Genomic DNA, 21,321 nt, shown 5'->3' with positions numbered 1-21,321 from the left:
AAATTGTTCAGGGTAAACTGAAAGCATCTGGAGAAAGGTTATGCCTTTTTTCTACCCCTGATGAGAAAGTCCAGTGAAAATGCTGTCTGGAATTGTGTTCATCCTCTCAGTTTTACCAGTTGGGCTTTTGCCATTTTCTACTCCCAAACACATCTGTAGGATGATGCCACTGCCCTCTTTTGTGCACAAAATTGCATCATCACTTTGTTGATCACTTCCCTCCTCTTCAGCAGCAACCTCAGAACTTCCCCACATCTAAAAGAGAGATGTCTAAAAGCTGTTGCCGTGAGATTGTACCTGTCTGTCAATCAAAGGAAAATCTGACACTGACATCTCTGAGCTCACTTGAGCACTTGACACTCACACAAGGCACTCCAGCTCAGCTGGAACACTTCTAAACAACCTTCACTACCAATGCAGCCTGGGGGATTAAAGGATTGAGCACAGTCCTGCCAAAAAGACCTGAGAGTACATGTGGATGGCAAGCTGGACATGAACCAGGAATGTGCCCTCACAGCCCAGAAAGCCAATTGTATCCCAGGCTGCATCCGTGGCCAGCAGGTCCTGCTCCTCTACTCTGTGCTGGTGAGGCCCCACCTGGAGTACTGCATCCAGATATGGGGTTCTCAGTATGGGAGAGTCGTAGACCTGTTGGAGCACATCCAGAGGAGGGCCACAAAAATGGTCCAAGGGATGGAACACCTTTCCTATGAGGACAGACTGAGAGAGTTGGGGGTGTTTAGCCAGGAGAAGAGAAGGCTGTGAGGTGACCTGATAGTGGCCTTTCAGTATCTAAAGAGGAGATACAGGAAAGAAGGGGACAGACTCTTTAGCAGAGTCTGTGGTGACAGAACAAGGGGAAATGGCTTCAAGCATAAAGAGGGTAGATTTAGGTTGGATATAAGGAAAAGATCTTTTACTTTTACTTTAGGTGAGGGTGGTGAGGCACTGGAACAGGTTGCCCAGAGATGTGGTTGATGTCCCATCCCTGGTGACTTTCAAGGAGAGGCTGGATCAGGCCCTGGGCAACCTGATCTAGCTGTGGTGTCCTTGTTCATTGCTGTGGATTTGTGACCTTGAAAGGTTCTTTCCAACTCTAAGGATTCTAGGATTCTATGGTTCTGTGATTCAATGAAAGGCAGAAGGATGTCCAGTGTAAAGGACAGTGAGTGAGCGGCAAACCATTGCATACCAAAGCAGACACCTCACAGTGAGAAACTGCATATTGTAGGATTTATTATTCTTAACTACAATCAGACAGGGAAATAAAGCATATCTTACCAATCATGCTTTTAAACATCGCCCCCCCCCCCCCCATAAAAAAAAAAGGAAAAGCAAAGTCATGTTCACCTGAAAACACTGAAAACATTAGGTGTCTGAATGAATATTTTGCACCCAGCATGCACTGAATACTGAAATAAAGCATCCATTTTGTTCAAGAGTATAGTTATGTGAAAAGCAAGAACAAAGACATGTTGATCTCTTGTACTCATACCTGTGCCATGAGGATTAAGATTTTTACTCTGACCTCAGCTCTGCTTTCTAGATTTCTTCACCCTACCAACATCTGAGTGGTGCAGGTGACTCAAGGAAACATTTCTACCCTGCATTTCATCTTCAGAAACAAAAGGTCTAGAACATCACATAACAAAGGTTTATCTCAATATTTCTTTCATTTATTTCTTTTTTGCTTTCTTGTCTTCAGCCCTCCTTAAAAACGTAATTCCTATTTCTGTCACAGCATCACCCTTCAGCCTGTCTTGCAGAAAGGTCACTTCTGCTGCCAAGTGAACCTAGGAAGAAGCAAAGAAGCACTCAGTTCGTCTCCTTCCTCTGGTTAACAGTATTCTTATCTCTCTCTTACCACAAGGGGATCCCCTTTTACAAGTTTTGTAAAAAACAGATTTCCACATTTTAAAAAATATATTTCCAAACCAAATTAATAGAAAGAAAGCCTACATACTAGAAATAGCATATGTTAATCATCAGTCTAGTGCTTTGCTTTGCTCCGAGAACTGAAGATGTGTACTTGATTTTGTGATCACAAAATTTCCTGATCACATACTTGAGTTATTAACATTCTTGTTAATTGGTCAGATATCATATATATATCACACATTATGGTTCTGAGACTGATTTATAGAAATAATACTTACACAACTTTTACTTTCTTGAAACGTAAGACATATGACAAATCAGATACTCATTAAAAAAACAATGCAGCCCAAATGTTATCTTCCAGAAAGTGAGACAGAAGCTCTACAGCTCAGTGACATTCAGATTATGGCCTTTGTGTGTTCTTTTGTAAAAGCCTTAAATGATTTGGAATGTCATCCAGTATAGTTCTGATTATTTGGTTTTTAAGTTCTCTGCATCCACATTCTCTCTTTCGCATGATGCTGCAGTTGTATTGCTGTGACATGAGAAAATTTTATTGATCCTCGTACATCAAGGATGGAAAGAATCAGGGATGCTTTTAACAATAAAATCTATGCAGAAAAAATGAAATAGGATTAAGGAGCAGATGACAAGCCCAGAACAGGACCTTGGCTCCCCCTGTTCTTTGTCAGCTGGGTCCTTTTCCCACAAGCCCTCAAAGGAGCCCAGTTGAGACTGTGCTTAGCGAGCCAGCCTGTCTGCTTCTTTATCTCAGGATCAGCCTGACCCTTTCAATTACAGTTTAGACATTAAATCTGAAAGAAATTTAGTACTAGTAAGCTTCCTTGAGCAAGATGTGTAGCATTCCTGCACCTCTGCACATGAACAAAAAATGGAGAAAATGGATGTGTTCTTCCTTACCATTTCCAAGGCACCTCGAATCACTCCACAGAGGAGGTTGCAATAGCAAAGGGATGCTCGTTCCACTGGCAGCTCCTCCACAAAGTCCACTAATGGGTTTTTGTCCAGGATTAAGGAGAATTCATTTCCTGCAGCACTACTGCAGTTCACACTGGGGGTGACCCCCAAGTACATTTTGAAAGCCACCTGCAAAAGGAGGATAGTCAGCCACTTGAATCTGATGGGCACAAACCAGAGCAGAAACTTTAGGATGCAACATCCTACATACTAATTTTGCTCCAGGAAAGTAGGGGTAAGGAACAAGTAGTCTTGAGATCATACTAGATTTGTCTCTTTTGTGTTCCATTGTATTCACAAATTTGGAGCTATGTGATACTCCAGAGAAGTACACTGTAAGGCTGCTTGTTCTCTCTTTGATGTTCCTGCATTTACAGCCCCATAAAAAAACAGTTGTATTGTAATCCCTCATGCTTTCACTCAGTGTCGTTATGCTCTTCTGGGGCCATTAGCTCTATACTGGCCTCTGTGTTGCCCTACATTGCCAGCAACTTTGATAATCACTGCTCAGGAACTCCTGCAACTTGTGAGTGCGTTTACTCAGTTCTCCATGGGCAGCCAAAACAAACGAACAAACAAATAAATAAACAAAGCTACAACTGAAACAAAAGAAGAAAGAGTACAACTAGTGGGATGTATTTGATAACAGGGCGGGGTTTGCTTCTCTGCCTCTACTGGTTAGTATTACTTTAAATATGCAGCATCTGCTCTGCTGGTGGAGAGGTCCCATATGCATGCATTTTTAGTGAGATCACTGTGCGAACCAGGCGGTGCTGAGGCACCAGGTTCACAATAGTTGTTCTGTCTGTGGAGAGCTCTCCCGTAACACACAGCCACAAGCTGCTCCAGTTGGAGATAAGTGTTGTTGTTTTTTTTACCTCTTTGGTGAGTATCGGACATGGAAGGTTTCCGAACAATCCTGAAATTCTTTATAAACCGAAGAACTGCTATTGGCTACAGCGTTATGGCTCTGCTGACACTGGGAAGTGAACGTGCATTTTCTCTTGTTGCTTTCAGATGCCCCTGCAGCAATGAAAACTTCAAGTATGGTTTGGTTTTTCTTTTCTCCCCAGCTTTTGTTTTACTTGTTTTTGGATATTTCCTGAATAATAAGACCTGGAAGCTCTTCACAGGCTGCTGGGTGAACCCCAGAAAAATATTCCCCAAAGGGAATATCTGTCATTTCTTCATTATCTTTGGACAAATCACATTAAATGCCCTGGTAGCCCCAGTGATGTGGCTTTCTGTGGCTTTGCTCAACGGGACTTTTTATGAATGTGCCATGAGTGGCTTGAGAAATCCTGCCTACTTAGATGCAATTTGCCACAACAAATCTGTGAAGTGCTTTGAGGAGCTGCACAAGGTGTCCTGTGGCAAAAGCACCATGCCCTTTTCAGAGAGTGAGGAACTCAAGCTAACACTGCAGGCCCACTCCCAGGTAAGAAAAACAAGTGGGAGGATATTAAAGTTTGTAATACTGCTGCGAATCATCTATGGAAGGTGCTAAAATAAAACCATTGGCTTAACATAAAGTTTTCTTATGATGCAGCCCTGTCAAATTCAGTAATCGATATTATTTTAATTCAGTTTGAATGATGACCTGTCTTGAGGTGGGGGGAGGATTCCACTGTAATAAGGATTAGTAAAGTCAGATAGTTTAAAGCTGTCTTTCTGAAAGAAGAGAGCTCTGAAGAAAAAAACCCAGCACTGGTCTGTTTAGGAAGCCAAATCAACAGATGTCACCCTATCTGATGGGTTTTTTACACTGTAAATCCATATAACAATCATCTCCTATTTTTATATTATCATATATACCATAAGGAAATCTAGATCGTTAGCAGTACGAAAATACCGAAAAATTAGATTTGTGACTCACTGTCTAGATAACTTGTTTCTGTTTGCATTTCTCAAGTTTATGATGGCAGATGAAAGCATGTTTTTGTCCTGCTTGGAAGAAGAAAGAAACACTAAAATAAAACCAGAGAATGCAAGGCTGAGATTACATTCTGCTATACTTGTGCATTACAGTTGTTTTCATTGTCTTGTAATGTAAAGAAACATGAGTTGAGTTTTACCTCAAGAGCAACTTCCATTCACTCTCTTGAGGAAGAGACATCAAAACGAACAGTACAGAGAAGCCTTGGTCCTGTCTTTTGCTTCCTTTTCATTCAGATGTGGCAGCTCCATTAACACTAACGTCAGTCAACAAATGAAGATTACAAAGAGATGTCTGTGGTAGTTTCCCTAGAAGAGCAGCAGGCCCACTATACAAAGCACAATCACTCTGACAAACATTCTTAAATAGTGTTTTCACTTTAACCTGAGGTCTGTTTCTTTTGTTTTCCCAGATTTTAGGTTGGTGTGTGATAGTGGCTATGGCTCTTTTCTCCCTGCTAACCACTTGCTGTGCCAGCTGCCAGTCGAAAATCAGCCATCTCCAGCTGATGTTCTGGAAGGTGTATGCTGAGAAGGAGAAGGAGCAACTGGAGCAGACCTTCCAGCTGTATGCCACCAAGCTGAGCGAGCGAAACCTGAAGTGTTTCTTTGAGAAAAGAAAGCCAGAAGTTATGCCCCTGCCAGCTTTTCAGGCATGGGAAGATGCTTCCCAGCTCTACACTTTCAGCAGTAGCAAACAGCATTATAGCACAATTCACAGGCTAGTTGAAGAATGGCAGAAAGAAGTCAGTGAGGAAAGAGAGACAACATATGACCTCGTAGACAGAAGGGAAATACCATAGATCACATATATCTTCAGTCTTTCTCTGCTGTGCTAATATAGCATACTTCTAGCTTCTTTTATCTGTATTTTTTTTCACAGTGGCCCTTTTATTCATGATCACATTCCCTCTCAGTTTCATACTTGCATTTTTTTGTTTTATGAAATGAAATTACTTTTCTACAACAGTGAAAAGACTGCAGTATTCACTAGCACTTCAGGCTCGTGCCATGCTGATATCATTGGCTTTGGATCAAGTAACAACAGCAAAAAGGATTGCCTAATGACTTTTGAGAGTGTTTGGACATATCCTATGTAAAAGGTGCTATAGCACAACTGTCCTTTATAAATCAGAAGGGTATTATAAAGCAATGCAATTTGAAATGGTTGTGTAATATAATAGAAGTGTGTTGCTTTCTGACAGTCCACTGAAAGTAAAAGTTTTGCTACCAGATCATCTCCAGTTACAGGAGGTTTTGAGGCACAGAGACATTTGGCTACTTGGGGCATCTCACTATCTTTGGTCTCCTGTTACACATAGAACACCACAGATGGTCTCCTTGATAACTGGTCCTCCTTATCCCTGGGATGTCTGTGGGGAACATAGAGTAGTGATTTCACTTAACAGTGAGATGCCAGGTAATTACTGGGACAAATCTTACAGTCAAAATTTTAGGTACCAATAATTTTGAAGGGCATTTCTGATGCTGCATAGAACCATCAATGAATACTAGACCTGCAGCCAGCATGTGGCAGAGGGCTTAGAAGAAAGTTCCATGTTTTAAGATGAGAAAATACTTTTGCAGAGGGCTGATTTTTATATTTTTTGACATCATAGGAAATGTAGAATGTATCTGGAACCAAAGATGCAAGCAGGCCTGGCAGGTGGGGCACAGTCCCTCCTGTGGATAAGGCCTCTCACTCCACCGACTTTTGCTTCATCTCACATATGTGTAATTGTACAACATGTACAACGTAGGGTGTCTGAGCCTTTGCAGATGCTATATAAAGGAAGCATCACTTTTCTGCCAAGCTCCTCTCCCTGGAATGACTGGGTGGGCTTTTATGCACAATTTTACTGCCAGTCTCCTGAGTCTGCAAAGAATCATAGTTCTGCACAGCTCTAATCAGGCTCTTATAATCAAAACAATATATACCACCCAGCTCTTCACATACACACTGTGTTTCTTAAGAAGAAAATAAAAATCTATCTGCATTTACAGATCATTATTTTTTAATGTAGATAATTCCACTATCTGCTTAGATTTTTTTCTGCATATTCAGAAGATCTTGTGGTCATTGAGAAAAAGTTTTACTGTTTTTTTTTTCATCCCAGCTGCCACACTTTGCAGCAGACTTAGACCATGTTACTCACCTCGGTGTATGTGCTACAGCTAAAAGCCTAGAGGCAAGCCTGCCAAAATAAAAGTCACAATAGCAGGCACGGCTGGCAAGAGTAAGACAGACCTGCAGCTTGTCACAGAATCACAGCCTTTCACTTCAGTAAATTAATGACAGGAAACAACCACAGTATGAACGAAGCTCTGAGTATGTAATGGAATGTGTGATTACAGCAGACAGGAAGGATGCTGTTTGTACAAACCCATATCATAGGTCTTCTGATCTCACTCAGAAAACTGTTCACAAACTAAGCTTTATTTGTGTAATGGAAGGGGGTTGGAACTAGATGATCTTTAAGATCCCTTCTAACGTAAGCTATTCTATGATTCTATGATTCCCTTTGATTTGTTCTCTTTACTTATTTTCTTCTGACATTCATGCAATCAGTCTCCTACTGATCCTGTAGGATTTATATCCTGCAGAAGATGAAGGTCTTTATTATACGCAGTTTAAAAGGAGAGACAAAACTTCTTTCAGTCCTTCCAAAAGAATCAAATGCAGGCTTCTACTTCACGCCTACTGAATGAAAAATTATTTCTACTGTTCTGCTAAATTTCACTTCCCAAAGCTGTCTGTTCACCTCACCAACACCACAGAAACCCAGAGCAAGCAAGGAAGAAACTGGGAGTGCACTAAGTAGATTAATGAACTGATACGTGAATATAAGAAACAAGTTGGGTTGACATAACAATGAGTTCTCTACTGTTCAGTAAGATCTGGGACACAAAAGTTAAAGCATGTGCGGAAGAGGAGGGAAAGGTAAGAGGACCAAGTGGTCCCACCTCCAGTTTGGACAATCTTTTCTTCCACAGGAGGTGGAAGCAGAGCGCTTTGATGCATGCTCATAGGTGATTGGTATTAAGAGTGTGAGGAGATGCTGGCTGCAGCTCTCAGTCCTCTATCCTGGTCTGCTGAGAACAGGCTGCACTTAACAGCCCTATGACATGAAAGATCTGGTGGTTTTGGCCAGCCAGCTGCAGGGGTCTGCTTCTTCTGCATTCCCTTTTTTCTCTGTGCCTCATAGCATGGTCTCTACCTTGGAAGTACATCTGCTGAATCCTCAGTACTACGACATATGCCTGGTTGGAGCCTCAATACCTCACTGAACTTTGTTTCCAGGGCTGTGTTATTCTAGCTCTGCTGTATTTCCAAAATGTCTCTGATTTAATGCAATTGCCATGTGGTTCTTGGAATACTTCTATCAAAACAGACAAAAATAAAATACAGTTTGACCTATTTTTCCAGCTAGAATCTGATTTTGGCAAATTTAACTCCATTCCTAAATCAGCTATTACAAAAAGCTGTTTTATATCAACACTGTCACCGAATTAAAGTTCAGCAGCCATCACAGATCATTTTCAATATTATCAAAAAAAGTGACAAAAAAAAAAAAAAATTGACATTTTCTCTCAGAAAACTTAGATTTTGCATTAAGTCTGATGCCACAAATGAGTCCACAAATAAACAGACAGCATCTGGTCTTTTTCTATTCCACATTCTGTACCTCAACTTACTCACTTCTTCCCATCAGTGAGAACCCACTTTTCTCAATTCATTTGTCTTACCTCTTTTTCTGCTATCTGCTGCTCAAATTCTAAGTCTTGCTTACACCAGAAGAACAAGAACAAGACTAGTTGAATGTGCTAGGCCCTCACATGCTTTTGATTTAGTTTCACCTGGGCTTTGAGTTAAGGTATGACAAATCTTTCAAAATTCTATTGTTATAATTTCTGGTATAAAAGACAACTTACATGGAAACTGTGCAAATCCAGTGGCTGGTTTGCAGTGCAATAGAGCACAAAATTAAGGCAAAATTGAAAACTATATAGTGCAAATTTTTTAAATGTCTCAGTAGTACAAGTAATTTATGTGCATACATAAGTAATTCAAGAAATATATAGGAAATTAGGTGGGTTTTTTGTTTATTTTGTTCTTTGTTTTTGGTGGGTTTCTTTGAAGCCAGGCTCTGACTGGAGAGAAGTTCCTTTAAAACTACCATGTGCAGCTTCCCTTGTGGTAGAACAAAGGCCTCTCAGTCTTTCTTTGGGACTCCAAAATTGAGTGAAGTGAAATAAATAAACCATTTCAAGAACTACATTTATAAATTTGCCTCATTACCATCTGTATGAAATGAAATAAAATAAAAAAGAATACATGTTTAGATGAATATATCGGCTCCTCATCTATGAGCCTATATGTTCATCATCACTGAACCCATATGAAGAAAAACAAGCAGAACTGTCTTTTGAAAATGTGACTCTTTGGGCTTACATGTTACTGAACATTAAACAAGGAATTTATGCAGTCAGCATTTAAAGCGTACCCCAACCTTTTTTCAGATTCTCATACTGCAGCCCATCTTTCTTCAGCGGCACGGCTAAAGCTCAGTCAAATTTTGATAGTGCACAGAAGCAGTGTAGAGCTATGAAAAGCAGTTAGGAGGCCACTAACTGCCCTGCTCCTGATACTATTAGAGACTCCTCCCTACAACTCTACAAAGCCTTGTATGCATAAGTAGTGTTGCGAAGTAAGTGATAACACACTCTTAAAAACCAAAACCATAAAATCAGATGACATATCAAAAAGATTAATCAAGAACATTAATTGATCTACTTAGAAGGGAAAAGACAGCCAAAGTAACTTTTTGCTGGCATAGTGCAAAGTGCAAGGTATTGCACTTGGATTGCAACTTGGATCCTTGTTATGTGTGCAAACTGTGAGATCTCATTGAGAGCAGGACTTGGGGATCCTGATAGATGAAAAGCTGGACATAAGTCATTAGTATGCTCTTGAAGCCTGAAAAAAGCAATGGTATCTTGGGCTGAGGAGACTTCATTGAGGCCTTCCGGTACTTAAAGTGAGCTTATAATCAGGAGGGAGACTGACTTTTTACCATATATAAAAGTGACGGGAGAAGGGGGAATGTCTTTAAACTAAAAGAGAGAAGATTTAGGTTAAATGTGAGGTTGGTGAGGTACTGGCACAGGCTGCCCAGAGAAGCTGTGGATGGTCTGTCCCTGGAGGTGTTCAAGACCAGATTGGATGGGGGCCTGGGCAGCCTGATCTGGTGGCTGGCAGCCGTGCCCATGGCAATGGGATTGCAGGGGACTAAAACTACATGATCTTTCATAACTCTTTCAATCCAAGTTGTTCTGCTATTCATTTGCCAATATAGAGTGGTCTTGTGCAGCAGGACTCCAGTGGGAAAGGGAATCTCATCTATTTCCCTACAGTTCTGGCTTTGGAGGATGACATGGTTGGAGTCCCAGTCCTGGTGGCCCTGTGCCATAGAAGGTGACATAATTCCTAGATCAGATCTGAACATTGAGTTCTTTACTCGTCACATCTTGTTTCAAAGACATCAATGATGCTAGAGTTCTGGGGAAGGATGAGGCAAACTTCATATGATTATAGAGAAAAATTATCATCCCTGTTTCAATAGCTACCCTCACTTATACTTAGACACAAATTCTGAATCCAGTGTTAGATGTTACATCTTCAGCTGAGCTTTGCTCTTAGTATTATTCCTCAATTCCAATTTGCCAGTGAGCATAAAGACTGGCTTTAGGTGGCCTGTTTGGTTTATGCAAAGTCACAGCATCAATACAAGGAGCCAATGAGGACCATGTGAGTTCATGTGGAAAGACTTAGTTTGGTTGACTGCCAACCCATGTTGGCCTTCCTCCAGTCCTGCATAAAATAACACTAAATCCCAGATTCTGCAGTCTGAATCACTGTACAAAGCTTCAAGCCCCTAGTCACAGAAAATGAATGCTTTAGGTGTACCTTTCCTTCACTATTTATTGACTAGTATGGCAGGCTGGCTTTGTATTCCTCACTGTATGCCTTCTCTTTTGTTTCATCTCTTGAAAACTTTATGCAGTGAATACCCATGACGTGACCTTACAGACTTCTTTTTTCTTCAAAGGACTGCAGGATAGCAGCTATGTTTACAAAAGTTTGGTTTTAAGTACTTTAGCTGCTTAACCTTACTTTAACCTTTTAACTGTTTTTACCCTACATATTCATTCTCAAGAATTAGTGGAGTTAAATATTTCAGCATTTTTTTCTTTGCCATTACTGAAGACTTAAAGAGAACATGTAAAAAGCTATGCAATTTTAAACCAGCAACTTTAACGGTTATTTTCTGGATCACTTGCAAGTGCTTTGCTGGAATGTGTGTCAGACAAATGCACTTGAATGTTGGTTCAAAAATGTTTTGCCAAATAAATGTGTATTTTCCATCTCCTCTTTTGCCTCAGAAGGGATATACTCTTTCCACAGAACTCCTCTTTCAGTTTGCTAAAAATAAATTTTCAGGAGACTTTGAGCTTTAAAGTTTGTTCTGAATTTTTCTGAGCAAAACAAGCATCCTTTGAAGTACCAAAAGGGTAACAGTGTATTTTTCCTTAATTTCTCATCATATTTTGTTTCTGAATCTCCTGTACTGGGCAATGATGATTCAGTTATACTACAGCAATTTACAAAAGGAAGCAATAAGGAAATGCAAGAATCAGCAAACCAGATATCTACCATGTATATGAACACGCAGAGGCAACAAAGAACATACTCCAAATAAAGAAAGAAATAAAAGTGAACAAAAATGTGATTTCGCAGGCTGGCATCATTCTTCTAATGACAGCATGTTTTGGCATTATGATTGTAATGTTGCTTGCCTTACATTTTTCATTCAACCTCCAACGAATCCTCTACTCTGACTCAGCTTTGCCTAGAAATGATCTTTGTTGTATATCATCTTCATTTGAGACTCCAAGACACACTTTACTTCAGGACAAAATTTAGTGTCCCCTAAATTCCACTAGGTAACTGGATCTGACTAGCTTTTAGTAATGTCACCTGCTTTTGCTTTAAACTTTGGCACATCTGGTGTGTGTGTATGTTGCGCATGTGTGCATGTACAGTGAACTAATTTTTCAGTCATATTAGAACAGCAGAGGTGTCCTGTATTTCTGTCGTAGCTGTCAGTTCCCATAAAACAAGCATTCTGGAATGATAATACAAATTCTCTCCCTCCATTACAGAGGTAACTTAGGTATTTCTGACATGTTGTGTCATGGTTTCACACGAATGTGAGCAGAATCACATACCCCCTAGTACTACCCAAATGCACTTTGATATAAGAAACGTCTAAGCTACTAGCATGCACATGTTCACTGTGTAGACAGCCTGGTGTTTCACAGCTCTGCAGACAACATCACATTTAGCTGATGGTAACATTCAATTATTCTCAACAAGTATGTCAGACATACTTCCATCTCCCAAAACAAGTCCGTGGAAATGAATCTCAGTTCAATTAGTTCATGCTCTCCCCACTTCAGCAAATGACCACTGAGCTAACAGTTCTTCATTATAAAGGGGGATTAATTTTTCTGACTGGGAAAGCTCAAGCATATCTTCACTGACAACACTGAAAATCATTAAAGGCAAAAGGAACCATGACCAGTGATCTGAGCATGTTTAGGTCTGAGCCAACTCCATTTCTGTGAACTACCACCTCCTTTGCAGTGACTCTGCATTATAGGAGGGCAAGACATCCTACGGCTTTCTCTTCAAGCTTCCCCAGGACTTACCCTAGTGTCAAAGCTGTATCTTAAGAAACCTCCCTATAACTACGCAGTTTTCTCCTAGATCTTCTTGTCTGCCAGTAGTGTGAAAGGTTACTCAATAAGAGGGAAATTTCTATCAGAGGATAGAAGTACCTATACTGGTTTGTTTGTTTGCTTGTTTTATCATTAGATCTGTGACTCTCCTGCCATTGAGTCTTTATTTTGCAGAAAATTCATCAGCTTCTTCATAATATTACCATTCTATGGTTAAAAAACATCTGAGCAAGCTATGGATATGCTGAGCGGTTCATGTGGCAAGAATAAGAATACCAAATTTTAAGAAGTGTTATGAGTTGATCGACCCATGTAAGTTCCTAGAAAATAAAAATTGAAGGAAATATACAGTTTGAAGCTAGTAAAACTGATTTTTTTGTTGTTGCTCATCAGATTCTGTGGAAAGAGCAGAAGAAATCAGCTTAAGCAGCAGCAAACAAAAGAAAACATTACACTGTTCTAATGGAAAATACCTCATAGGCTAGTAGAAAAGATTGGATTCATAGAAGGACTTAAGCTTCTAAACTTATATAAGCTTATATTAAGCTATTGCTTAATGAATGATTTTAAGTTCAGTTAAGGTTAGGGATCAGCAACCTCTCACAGCTTGTATCCCACAGTCTCTGATACCAAAGACAATTTAGTTGGTACGTAAAGAACAGAAAGGATAGGCTTCCTTTGTGTAAAACTTTGTAGCAGACAAGATAAGTGTGCCTAAACAAGAAAAGATAAGAGAGTCTGGGCAAGGACAGGATAAAAGGGTTTAGAGAGTCTGTTGTGCATGCTACAAAATAATGTGGGTAACAATAAGCAGAATGCTTATTTACACCCTGGCTTTGCTGGCTGGGATAAACACTATCTGCTGACTGAAGTACTGAAACCAGATGTTGCAAGTTTTTGCAATGTATTAACACATGTATCGGAATTCTTGGAATGGGTGGGATCTTCATGGCAAGTGTCTGAATACTGATATGTTGAATGTATGTAATAAGTGTGCTTTAGCTCCTGTGTACACATGCCAGAAAAGAGATCCCCCAGGTACCCAGAGCTGCAATAAAGCAATGTCAGCTTTCTAAACTATCACTTGGTTTTGAGAGCTTTGTATCTGGATTTTGGTGACATCTCTGTCCTCAACTCAGATACAGTGCTACTACCGACATGAATCAGTTCAGTAGTTCTGATGACCCAGTAGCAAACTTACCATTATCATAACTAACTGCAAAATTCTTATCTCATTCAGCATCACAATTTTTGTGCTATGTTTTGGTGCTTTGGGGACTGCTATCTTCTCTCAAGAAGAAACTCTGTGAGCTACTAGCTGAAGTGAAATTGTAGATAAAAGCTATATTTCACTCAAGTGAAGCATGGGTTTGACTGTAGAGATAATACAATTCTCATATAGCAGAAAATGTAAGTAACATTGTTCTGGAGCGAACTGGTGGAGAAGGAAAAGCTAAGACAACTGAGGATAACAAAGCTCTAAAGAACATAAGTCTTAATTACCTGTGCAATCATGTCTGCTGTTTCAGAATAACTGCGACACCGTTTTACATCTGAGTGAGCTAAAAAATCATCTATCAGCCTTATGCCAATGCCGTATCCCCTAAGAAGAGAACAAAGAGAGTTAACATTCAAAACGGGATAGCTTTCCCACCTATCATCCTCTGAATATGTTTCATGTGTTTTCTCCATTAGAAAAATAATAATAATAATAAAGCATACTTCTAAATAAATGGCTTTAAAGACATCAGATTTTGTAGTCTGGATTCTTCTTTCTGCCGTATTTTACAGCACAGTAGGATGTAGTTCATGTAGTTGTATGAGGAACTATGCTCCTTTAAGCATGATATCCCCAGCAAGCAAAGCATAATGTGAATGTTGTCTACATATTCATGCATATATGTGTGTTTACATATATAAGAAACTGTATATGTGAGTGTAATATATATAAATACATAAATAATATGCAAATGAAGGCTGATTTTTGTCACTAAAGGATAACATAGGACAGGATTTCTCCATTCCTGCACAATCCTCAGAGTTCATCTCACAGCACCCCTATGAAGAAGAACAAAGCAATTGCCCCTTTCAGTCACAGTTCTTGTGCCTGCATTGGCATGGACTTCAGCAAATATCTACTTCCTTTATCCTCTCATCCTTTAATCTCTGTCTTCATTCTTCCTTCACAATCCCCTTTTTTTCTCTAACATGTTTTCTCTCTTCATCTAATAATTGCAGAATTAACCCAGAAGTGGATATTCAGTATACAGTTTCAGTGCACCCTATCTTTATTTTGTATTTAAAATACTGCAAGTTCAGAGAAACTAAGTAAAAAAGGACAGAAGTTAATGAAATTTTCCATTAAAAAAATATTCATTTCTAGCTCTTACATGTTAACAGAAGTCAGTAGTTACACAGAGTGAATAATAAATATTATCACTTCAATCATTTTTTGGAACAAAACCAAAAGTTTATGCAATTGACAAAAATGTTACCAAAAAATCTGAACAAACTCAGAAATGATCTTAGGGGTATTCACATGTTCATGCATGTGGATATTTTCAGTTTCTTCCTATATGCCGGAGACCTTACACCTTCAACAAGGCAGGCTGCAGTCAGTGGAGCTTCTTACTAGTTTTGTAACACATCTTTGACAAGAAGCCAAAGAGTAATCTGATGTTCAATGTGATGACAAGACAGAATGTGGATTTGGCAGCATGAGGTTCAAAATTGCAGTATGTTATGCATCAGAAAATGATGAAATTTTTATCACTTAAGTATCAATATCAATAAAGTTGGTAAATAAGTAATCAGCAGTTAGCAAGGTGTACATTAGTGATGCACAAGCCTATTTTCAAATTTTATGCATTAGCTTTGGAAAGTTACAAGCATAATAAATTCACAAGCAGCTACTTGGCAACTATACACTGAAAAACCTTCATCTCACTACAGATTGTGTATGTGCATTTATACAGAGGGAGAGATCAGAATACTTTTCCCATCTGTTACGGATTTGCTGTTCTACAATATTTCTTCCCAAAGCGGGGCTGTTTCTACTGTCACAGTAGTAAAAGTGCTCATATTGCAGCAATGAAACCTGTCAATATTTTATCAAGTCTTTCCGTTTAATGAGAAAAACAAAAAGATTTTATAGAAATAGGTGTAAGAACAAAACCACGAGGAGCGATACATATCTCTGCATCTTTCAAAAATACCCTTTCCTAATTTCTACTATAGCATCAGAAATAAGTCTGCTTTTGTGGTTTTGTTTCTTTGCTTGTTTATTCTTCTTTTTTTAATGTATGATTTCTGTTAGAGCTGAATGAGGGATTAAAGTCAAATTACGATTTGAGGGATGCTGTCTCTTCTGTCTGTGAATAAATTCCTTTTCTTTATCAGATCAATGATTTTTTGCTAACTTCCATGGACAACTATTGGACTAAAGCCTCGTTGTAAGCTTTTAGATTATGAGTAAAGCATTCATAATCTAATAGAGCACACAACTGAGAGATCTGAATTATACCCTCGAAGAAGGGTATAATGACTAAAGAAGGAGGCTGTCTATTGACTTGAAACACATTTCTAACACCTTGCTGTATGACTACTTTTTAGTGTCCAAGCCGGAAAACCACAGTGCAGCCTAGGTAAGGGGAAGCCAAAGGAAGGTTGTATGAACCGTGGATACATAAATGCATTGTTTAACAGGCTGCCAGAGACTTGCTGATGTCTCACCCCTGGATGTGTTCAAGGCTGGGTTGGATGAGGATCTGGACAACCTGATCTGGTGCCTGATTTAGTGGCTAACAGCCCTGTCAGCAGGGGATTGAAACTAAATGATCTTTTAGATTTCTTCCAATTCAAGCCTATGATTCTATGTTAACTTGGAAACACGTGTGAAAAGCTTGAGTAGTTTGAAATGATGTGGATGTGAAGGAGTAGAAAAGAAGAGTTAATATGGAAGTTGAAAATTAGTACATGGAAATAGATGAAATTTAGAAGTCTGTTTCATTAATTAGCTATCAAAGAGTTAACAAAGGACACGTAAACAATCAAAAAAATCCTCACGCTTTTCTTCTGAAATTTAAAGATAATTTCTCACCATAATTCACAAATAAATTATTCCTATTGTCAGAATACTTAACCTTACCCCCACGTTGTCCATAATCCATGACAGTGCTGGAACCCACAAGACAGAAGACATATAGCTGAATGATAATATACAGGTCGTCAAATTGCCTTATCAATGAGGCTGAAAATTTAACGCACTACTTACATTTTGTCTAAACAGCTGTTGACATCTTCATCTTTTTCATAGTCCTTACACAGCTGGGCTACCAAAGCCCCATATGTGAGAACAAAAAGTTCTCTGCTCTGCAAGATAAAGTTAGAAATTGAAAATGAAACAAATTATGATCAAATTCCTCACTTTTTTTTTCTTTTTTCTCTATTAAAAGCAAGCAAAAATACAATTTACATTAATAAAGAAGCTTCTATCCACTGACATGTAATCACAGATATCTGTGATTTAAGCGCGGCAGAGCCTGACTTGATCATCACTTGAGCCTGTACAGGGATTTTGTTCGTCAGAAAAAGCGTTTGTTGGGATATAGCTAATTTCATCAGATACATTTTTTCTAATTTCATCAGATACATTTTTGCATTCTGCGGCACATATAAATGTTGGATTGATAAATGTTGTCAAATGCCATTCAAACATAACAACAAGCATTTAATTGCAGGAAGAATATACAAGGAATTGAGATATTAGTCCTTTTATAATTAAAATTGTGTACAGTAAATTGCAGTTCTTCCACAAAAATATAATTGGTCTGACTCAGATCATCAGCTGATTTCTTTGCAAAAAATAAGCAAATACAAAAAGTATAATAGGGTAATGGATAATGGAAAATTTCTATAATTCAGCACAAGTATAAAGCATAACAATAAACAAAAGAGAAAAGAATCAGTACTGTTGACATTTCTTCTTCTTTACAAGTCTTTACATGTAATCATAGAACACCCGAAGTTGGAAGGGATCCACAAGGACGACAGAATGCAACTTCTGACTCCACACAGAGCCACTTTAACTTATTCTCAATACCAGCTCTCCAAATACCCAGACAGATTCATTGTGATGATATTCCATCACATATAAGCAAGCAAATAGGCATCGCTGCTAATGCGGCCTGCTTTTGAAGTTTCATATCCTGTTAAACAGAGGATAAAAGCCTATAATTTCTGAAAAAGACTTGATTACCTAGATTTGGAAACAGTGATTTCTTTTAGAGGATTTATCTGCATTAGGAAATGTAATATCAGTTATCTAACATCATAACTAAATTAATTTCAACCTATATTTGATACATATACAGATTTATGTTTTCCCCTTCATTTAACAAGTTAGCCCCCTTTTCCAAAGTAGACTTAGGCAATCTTTTCTGGCCCAGATTTATGGCCATCATTTTCTTATGCAGTTTCTCTGCAGGCAGATATGGTTGGCATGGGTGTGCTGGCTGGAATGGTGTGTCCGGTTCTGGGCTCCCCAGTACAAAAAAGAGAGGAATCTCTTGGAAAAAGTCCAGCAAAGGGCCACAAAGATGATAAAGAGCCTGGAACACGTCTCTCACAAGAAAGGCTGAGAGACCTGGGTCTGTTCAGCCTTGAGAAAAGAAGACTGAGAGAGATCTGATCAATGTCTATAAATATTTAAGATGCAGGAGGCAAAGGGATGAGGCCAGACTTGTTTCAGCATTGTGTGGTGATAGGACAAGGGGAAATGGCCACAAAGCATAGAAATTTCCTCGCAAATATGTGTAGGAACTTCTTCACAGTAAGAGTGATAGAGCACTGGAGCAGGCTGCCTAGAATGGCTGTGGAGTCTCCTTCTCTGGAGATATTCAAGACCCACTTGGACACCTACCTGTACAACCTAGTCTAGGGAGCCTGCTTTTGCAATGGGGTTGGACTAGATGATCTCTAGAGGTCCCTTCCAGCCCCTACAATTCTGTGATTCTGTGACTGGTCAGAGTGACTAAACATACTGTCATCAAAATTATCTGAATTGTTTCCAACACACTGCTGGACATTACTTACAGTTGATGTTAACAGCAGAACAATTACATCACCTGCTCCATCACTTAGCTGCTACCAGAAAATTGTGACTTTTTTTTTTTTTTTTTTTTTCAAATGAACAGCAAAATGAAGGAAAAACAATGTGATGCTCTGAAAAGTAAATGCAATTTAAAGGAAAATATAAATCACATTGGCAGGAGTGAGTTTCACAGCCAAGTCAGATGAAATATTGGCCTATAGCTTGCTTTCCTCAGTACTGCCATGCCAAATATTCTCTTTTTGAAGTGGCTCCACAGGGTAACTGAGTATATTGGATTGACATCTGGTTTACCTGTCTCCTCACAACATTCCTCTCCTTAATTTGCAATGAGAGAGTAGGCAGTTGAAAGCAGTCACCTAAAATTTAGTTGGCTAACATTAAACAAAACAAATCCTGTGCTTTGTGTGAATGATTTAGCAAGATTGGCTAAAGCACGGGTAACCATTATGAAAAGACAGCGTCTGAGTTTCTCACTACAGAAGATGTAGATGGTATGGCTCTGTCTCGTGAGCAAGACCATGGAGATGGACAAGGATTCCAGTCACCTACCAAAGGATTATAGAAAGCATTGGAAGCACTGGGATCCTTAGCTTTTCACGGATCTGGAATAAAGTTATCTTCCCTTCTCCCCTAGGTCATGATCCTACAGGATCACATCTATAGCACACTGCTGAACTGACTGTATCTAGTTGGAGTAGTAGTTGGTCTGTAGGCCTGAGAGATTAGGTTGATTGTAATTAAATTCTTGGACAGAAATTAATCCATAAAGGTGCCGCAAGCCTGTGGCATGTGGGCATATAAGAAGTGCTTTTTATTTATAGCCAGTGGAAAAAATAATAGTAAATGCCATTGAAAACAATGGAACAGGAAGAATTGCTTGGCAGAAAAACCTTTTCCTGCTCCCACTGCATCAACAACTTGAAGTTTAATAAATGTTTCCATTTCACTTGTCAAAATGTCAAGTAGTGTGGAACCATATCTTAAGGTCACCTTGGTGATAACTCCTGTTTACAATAGCATTACACAATTTGGCAAATTCTCATGAACAATGTTTTAATGCATTAAGTGGACATTATACAGATTCTGTATTGTTCTAGTCTCAACAGGTCAGTGTTGCAATAAGACATATGCCTTAGAGAATCATAAGCACAGCACAACATCATAATTGACATCATTGGCCACTCTTTCAGTCTACTGAATAAATAATCTTTTTATTTGACTTTTTTTTCCATGAACTAATGTTTTTTGTTTTGTTTTGTTTTGTTTTGTTTTTTTAATTTATTTATTTTTTTTCCCAGTGGAGACCTTTATCATCACCGTCTGCTAATTCTTCTCTTTTCAGGAATAGCTACAATAATCCCTTGGAGGCTTCTGGAATTTTTCCACTGCCCTAATACATCAAAACTCATCATTAACCACCCAGAAAACCCTGAGGCTCTAGGTTCCTGAAGAAAGATGTGGGTAGAATTGAACATTCAAACACAAAACAGATTTCATTTTGCACTTAATTTAATGACTATGTAAACACAGAGGCACATAAACTCATCTGACATTTCTATTTTTGACTGATGCTCTCTAAAGTACTTAGTCTTCTGCTTCTGAATATACTCCAGATGGCAGAAACTTTGTGTCCATGTTTTTCTAAGCCTATTTAGATCTTCAGTATTAAGGATCTTTTTTTTTTTTTTAAAAAAAAAAAAAAAGAAGAAAAGTCAAGTGCTAAGTAAGACAGTAACTTTGTAAAAAATTACATATCAGCAACCTCATCTCTTTAGTTTGTCATACAGGTGTGTCACAATAACACCTCTAGGCACATTTTCTCTTCAAGACACAAAACTGTTATTTATGCATTGCTTTGTTGTTGGTTTTTGTTCTTGCTGGTTTTGTTTGTTTGTTGGCTGGGTGGGCAAAGGGTCTGAAGGATTATTTGTGGTGAAATATTTCTAAATAGTTATAAATTTTCAACAATAGAAATTCTGAGGAAACTTAGTGCTAGCAGTCTTTAACAACCACAAGCCCCTAAGTTCACCACAAGAATTATTTTCTTTCTACACACACTCCTAGGACATAGGATTTCCTAACTGACTGCCTGATCTATAGCAAAAGTAAGCCTCACCTTACGTAATATCTGCTATAACGAATCCATAGGACATTTAGATCAACTGTTCCTGATGTGGAGACACATTCTGATTGTAATCTAAGGTATAGAAAGCCTCATCTGAGAGCTTGGAGGATCAGCTCACTTTTGGCAAATGCTGTGGCTAGAAGCAATTAAGAATATGAGGGATGTCTGGCAAGGACTCCCTAGACTTACTGTCTCCAGTGAGGTACAAAAGGACCACCCTTCTGATCCTAGCAACAAGAACAGTACATTGTATTTCAGGCAGCAAGCCTCTGCTCTAATACTGGAAAACTCATCCCCATCCTTTCTGTACTTTCAAGCTGTTCAGAAATAGCCTGTACAAAACACATCAATACAATAATAGCTCATTCCTTCTCCATGCACAATTGCAGTTGCACACAGCAAAAACATCTTACTATTTTGTGGCTGTCCTGCTTTCTTCCCGGAGGCCGTGACATGTTGCTTGTGTAAAGCTTGATGTATGTGTCAGGTT

At 38.9% G+C, this 21,321-nt stretch overlaps 2 protein-coding genes across 2 annotated transcripts; one reads left to right on the top strand and one right to left on the bottom strand.

Moving 5' to 3' along the window:
• Positions 1-1,676: 1,676 nt before the first annotated feature.
• On the bottom strand, positions 1,677-21,286 carry TRAPPC3L (trafficking protein particle complex subunit 3L; the record flags this gene model as incomplete). The annotated part of the gene is made up of 5 exons (XM_079532487.1): positions 1,677-1,793; positions 2,800-2,985; positions 14,098-14,197; positions 16,868-16,965; positions 21,245-21,286. 5 exons carry the CDS (start codon positions 21,284-21,286, stop codon positions 1,677-1,679), a joined length of 543 nt encoding a protein of 180 aa, XP_079388613.1.
• On the top strand, positions 3,755-5,594 carry CALHM5 (calcium homeostasis modulator family member 5; the record flags this gene model as incomplete). Its single annotated transcript, XM_079532486.1, has 2 exons — positions 3,755-4,294; positions 5,205-5,594. The coding sequence occupies 2 exons, from the start codon at positions 3,755-3,757 to the stop codon at positions 5,592-5,594; spliced, it is 930 nt and encodes a 309-aa protein (XP_079388612.1).
• Positions 21,287-21,321: the final 35 nt, after the last annotated feature.

This window comes from Tetrao urogallus (assembly GCF_951394365.1).
Source record: "Tetrao urogallus genome assembly, chromosome: 2".
Taxonomy (NCBI): domain Eukaryota; kingdom Metazoa; phylum Chordata; class Aves; order Galliformes; family Phasianidae; genus Tetrao; species Tetrao urogallus.
The sequence above is the reverse complement of the archived record's forward strand: the minus strand, read 5'-3'. Positions and strand labels throughout refer to the sequence as shown.